This window comes from Colletotrichum fioriniae (genome assembly GCF_027942845.1).
Source record: "Colletotrichum fioriniae strain IMI 355084 chromosome Unknown scaffold_17, whole genome shotgun sequence".
Classification (NCBI taxonomy): domain Eukaryota; kingdom Fungi; phylum Ascomycota; class Sordariomycetes; order Glomerellales; family Glomerellaceae; genus Colletotrichum; species Colletotrichum fioriniae.
Genome location: NW_027076853.1, coordinates 974,402 through 979,628, shown reverse-complemented (window position 1 = coordinate 979,628; position 5,227 = coordinate 974,402). Strand labels below are relative to the sequence as shown.

At 52.6% G+C, this 5,227-nt stretch overlaps 1 protein-coding gene across 1 annotated transcript; it reads left to right on the top strand.

Moving 5' to 3' along the window:
* Positions 1-889: 889 nt before the first annotated feature.
* Positions 890-2,425, top strand: N0V96_011469 (uncharacterized protein; the record flags this gene model as incomplete). Its single annotated transcript, XM_053192123.2, has 2 exons — positions 890-1,434; positions 1,489-2,425. 2 exons carry the CDS (start codon positions 890-892, stop codon positions 2,423-2,425), a joined length of 1,482 nt encoding a protein of 493 aa, XP_053050287.1.
* Between the last annotated feature and the right edge of the window lie 2,802 nt (positions 2,426-5,227).

Sequence of the window (5,227 nt, the reverse complement as noted above, 5' to 3'; positions counted from 1 at the left end):
GATTGTCGTCGTTGAAGTGTTTGTGAAAGAAACAAACGCGGCCCCGTCCGAACTAGCAAAAGGCCGGATCCAAAGTTAACGACAAGAGGTGGGCAAGCTGAAAGGAGATCGAGGAGGGGCACCGGGGGTGGTGGTACGTGGAGAGGAAGCAGAGGATGGGAGGAAGAGAAGAGCAAGAAGACGCGACGAAAAGGGACTGCTGAGGGGTGTGCGAGCAAACGTGGGAGAAGGACGGGGACATGGACTTCGGTACGTACAGTGCGCGGGATCGGGAGATGATTTCTAGCGTGGCTGAATTAGGGGTCTCGACGGCTGAAGCCTCGCTGTGAGGTAGCGGTTTGGGCGCTGATTCGAGTTTTCCGTCGTACTGTATGAAACTACGCGAGATGGCTGAGATAAGCACTGTCAAAGGTCACACCTCCCAAAATGAGCAGAATGAGCAAAAAAGTACATTGGCAGAGGTACCCGAATCGCACTTGACCTTCCTCATCTTAGTTCGCCCAGGAGGAGCAAGAGCGCCTTTGATCTGCCTGCGTCTTGTCCCGTTGGCGGCGACCTGAGTCCCTGACCTTGCCTTTTACCTCCCCGGTCTCGCCTTTTTCCTTCAAGCCCAGCTGGGATTTCTTTCTTCTCTCCTTCGCCTTGTCCGTCGTTGGGAACACTACAAATCTTTCCCTTGCCGCTCTTTCTCACTGCCGTTGAGAGCGTCTACTCATCTGTACTGGTATTGCGACAACCGGCAAATCCATTGACAATTCGCGGCTCTACATTCGTTAAACCCACGCTTGCTTACCATCGACTACCTCGAGGATCACGTCCTATCTCCCTGCGACAAGCCGCAAGGCCATTCACTTTTCTCGCCAACTTCAGCCCTCGTCTATAACCCATCATGGATCAGGACCAGTACAACCAGGGCTACTACTCCCGCCCAGCAGCTGGAATGCCTTCACAGGCCACCACCGCTGCTGGAACCCCTCTTCGCCCCGGCACGCCCAACACTGAGAACAGCCGTAATCCCTTTGGCGATGGTGTCGAGTCCCAAGCTTCTCAGAGAGGCCCCATGGCCGGTACACCAATGGGCACGAATCCATTCGGCACGCCTGCCGTTTCCCGACCTGCCTCGAGTTTCGGCTCGTCCAGTGCCATTGGCGCACGCTTCGATGAGCGATCTCAGCGGTACTTCCACTCCAGACGTATCCGCAAGGAGGATATCGAGAAGCCTTGGTTGGACAAGGCCGACCCCAAGGAGAAATGGGTCACCATCATTCCTATCGTCGGTATCTTCATCGGTCTTGCCGTCTCTGGCTTTCTCGTCTGGGACGGTATCAGAAGTGTCGTCAAGCACAAGTACTGCCCTGTGCTCATGGAGGATTTCTCCGGCAGCAGCCTGGACACAAACATTTGGACACAGGAGGTGCAAGTCGGCGGCTTTGGGTACGTTTCCCTACTCACATTCCTCAACCCCGCATCACGCTAATTAAATTCCAGCAATGGCGAATTCCAGATGACCACTGCCGACAACGAGAACGTCTTCCTCAAGGATGGCAATTTGGTCATCCGTCCCACTCTCCAAGACTCCGCTCTCATTGAGAAGGACACCGAGATTGACTTGCTCAAGGATGGAACTTGCACTTCCACCGAGTTCTCCGCCTGTGTTACTGCCACCAACACTACGTCTGGCAACTCTTCCATTGTACCCCCTACCAAGTCTGGTCGTATCAACACCAAAAAGGGTGCCACTCTCAAGTATGGCCGCGTTGAGGTCGTCGCCAAGCTGCCCAAGGGTGATTGGCTCTGGCCCGCTATCTGGATGATGCCCGTTGAGGATACCTACGGTGCCTGGCCCCTCTCGGGTGAGATTGATATCATGGAGTCTCGCGGTAACAACTGGACCTATGCCCAGGGCGGTAACAACATCGTCTCCTCTGCCCTGCACTGGGGCCCCGACCAGGCAAACGATGCCTGGTGGAGGACCAACAACAAACGTCAGGCTCTGCATACGACCTATGGTGATGAGTTCAACACTTTCGGTCTGGAATGGTCCCAGAAGTACCTCTTCACCTACGTCAACAGTCGCCTGCTTCAGGTTCTCTACACCAACTTTGACGAGCCCATGTGGAAGCGTGGCGACTTCCCCCAGACCAACTCTAACGGTTCCCGCTTGGAGGATGTCTGGAGTCAAACCGGCCGATCTAACACCCCCTTTGACCAGAAGTTCTATCTCATCATCAACGTGGCCGTTGGCGGTACCAATGGCTGGTTCGAAGATGGCCAGTCTGGCAAGCCGTGGGTTGGAAGCAGCCCCAACGCCAAGAAGGACTTCTGGAATGCCCGCGATCAGTGGTACCCCACGTGGACTCAGCCCGAGCTCACTGTCCAGAAGGTTTCCATGTGGCAACAGTGTGACGGCAACGAGGAGCTGTAAAAGCCCACTCGAACGGCCATTTCTCTTTTTGACTTTTCCGCACATTTACATATAGACGGCTACATGCACAATTGGGATAGATGACGGGCGCGCGGTGCGGCTTTTACAACGGAAGGCGATTACTCTGGAATACCAACTTGGGGTTACTTGCCCAGGTGCTTTGAGCACATGTATTTGATGACAATATCTTGGGTTATGATTAGGATATTGGGAGATGCAAACTTACTACCATCTAATGAATTTGAAAACTTGCATAACCACTTTCGTATCACTCGATCAATCGTTGTCCACCATGAGTTTATCTGCGGCTTGCCTGATTGCTTCCCAGCGTCGAAACTTCCAAGAGGCAGCTAACATCAGAGCCATGCCACTGCCGGCAGCTTGAGATCCCTGTATTCCCAAGACTTAAGGCAGGTATATGGCCGATGCAGTCATCACCAGCACTGCAACCGACACCAGCCAGCTGCTGTCAGACGGCGCATGCTACTCACCTTCAGCGTTCGTGGGCCGTGGCTCCCACAGTCTGCAGATACGGCATTTCCAAGTTCAGGTTCTGCCTTGACATCTTGGGTAAGTTGGCTGGCTTATCACAGCGCCCGGCCAGCACCTGTACAACAATAACAAGGGCCTAGAATCGATAAACCCAGCAGAGACAACCCTGCGACAGGCGACTGGTGTATTATTACAGCGTCGGGTGGCAGCAAAAACCAGCTGTGACAGCCTGGAGCCAAGAATCAAGGGTCGGAAGACTGGGGACCTTGGGATCCGGCCGTAGCTCGTCGAATCACCATCCCATTTCACGGGATCGTCGCGAAGCCTTTTTCTACGTTTTGTTTACCTTTGCCAGGTTTCTCTAATGATACTGGATGCAATGCTACTTTCTGATGATTGTTCGGGCGCAGGGCTTTGCCACCGGCACCTCTGGGCATCTGCTAGTATCCGGCATTTCTTGCTTTGCTTACTTTCGTTCCCATCACAAAATTTATTTGCCCAAGCCCTTTGATTTCGGCAAGATGCACTGTCAATTGGATAGTAAGATTGAGAGCTTCATCAAATACATCAGCCTTTCATTAAAGGCGGCGGAGATCTCAGTGTTACAGATACACAAGATAACTAGGCCCCGTGACTCTGTCGTGCGTGTTGCTTCTTTTTTTCTTCTCTTCAAAAATAGGTCTCGGGCTGCACAAGCTGGGGTAAGTCACAAATGAGACCAATTCGCCCCCTTCCCCTCCGAACCGGGTGTGTGAGACTGTCCCGCATCGAATATAGAGTTGAAGAAAGACCTCGTGGGGCGGCGAGGGAGAGTAAGCATGGGGAATATTTGTTGATTGTTTCATTATGGAAAAAAACCATGCTTTTGGAGCACTGATTGATTGTGGCGATGTCATTTGTGTCTTATACCTGATCTGCCGTGAGTCGAACATGTCATCCCTTCTGCGTCATCATGTGTGATCAAGTCATAAAGTACCATGTGTGTGATGATGAGGCACGAGCAGGAAGATGGGCCTCCAAGGGCGAATACTAGATGGCAGCCCCGATTGACCGGGAGGAACAGGACTCAGAATCTGTCCGTGAGTCCTTGGCTGTCTCTTTTTCTACAATTTCGCCATGTACGGACAAGTAAAGTGTGAGAGCCGTCCGTGTATCAAAGCAGTAGTATCCGTAGGTGTTGTTGGTAGGAACCCACAAGTTCAGGTTCAAGGTGAGCTTCAGGTCGATGACACCTTAGGAGTCACCGCAGTGGGTACCTCTCACTTCACCTACGGCGAGCCTAAGGTAAGCCTGGCACGCCTGGCAGGGTAAAGGCGGCCGCCAATCTCGATTCTCATCACATAAAGTGGGAACAAGAAGGATTCAATCACTCAAGTCTAAGGAGAACAATGAAAATCAAGGTTATGAGCAAGCTTATGGGAAAAAAGTGGTGTACCTACATACCACCCAGGTCCACAGCATTTCCACTATAATGGCATAAGACAGATCCATTAGATAGGGTGTGTGGTAGCGGGCGATCGCACCCAGATGCGCCTCAGGCTCTCAGTAATAATTGACGACTCGCTATTAATTCAAAGGGAACGGATGAGTGAAGCGATGTTGATTCGGTGGGACGCGGTCAACGCGGGAATTATGGACAAGAGGGCGAAGATGGGAATTGAGACCTTTGCGAGGATTCGCATAAGTGTGTTGATGAAGTTTGGTGGCCGTCGTGGGTGAGAGGCCTGTTCTCCTCCCGCTCATTCACCGATACAGGATCCCGCCCCAACACAACAAAATGCGACCTTGGCCAGTTGGAGAGTGTCCGGCTGCCTGGGAATCTGAAAGCCCCGGCACGGACTGCTACTCTCTCGGACAATGACTGCCGACCGAAGAACAGTTCCTCCAGGACTCTTGAATCTTGAGGCTATGCTGTAGGTTTACGGCCTTTGGATGCGAACGTGTTATCTTTGCTCTCTGCTGAATGCATGTTACCAGTTGGGATATTTTGCGCATGGCGTCCGATATGGCCATGTGTCGCGTTACACAAGCGACGCAACTGCAGATACGGGCTGCCCGGGCCCCCGACTTCCTTTGTCACAGAATCTTTCGGTGCGAGCCGTGAAGTGTAAAAAAATAAAAAATTATAAAAAAATTCCCCGGGCATTCCCACGCCCGGAATCGCGGCAGGCTGGTAGCACAGCACAGTCTTTGTGCGCGCGCGGCCCACGATTAGCGATGCTGGGTTCAGCCGTCGTTGCCGATTTACACGAGTTCCCGACCGTCGCATAGTCACAAAGCTAACGTCGCCTATTATGCCACGGACCCTTT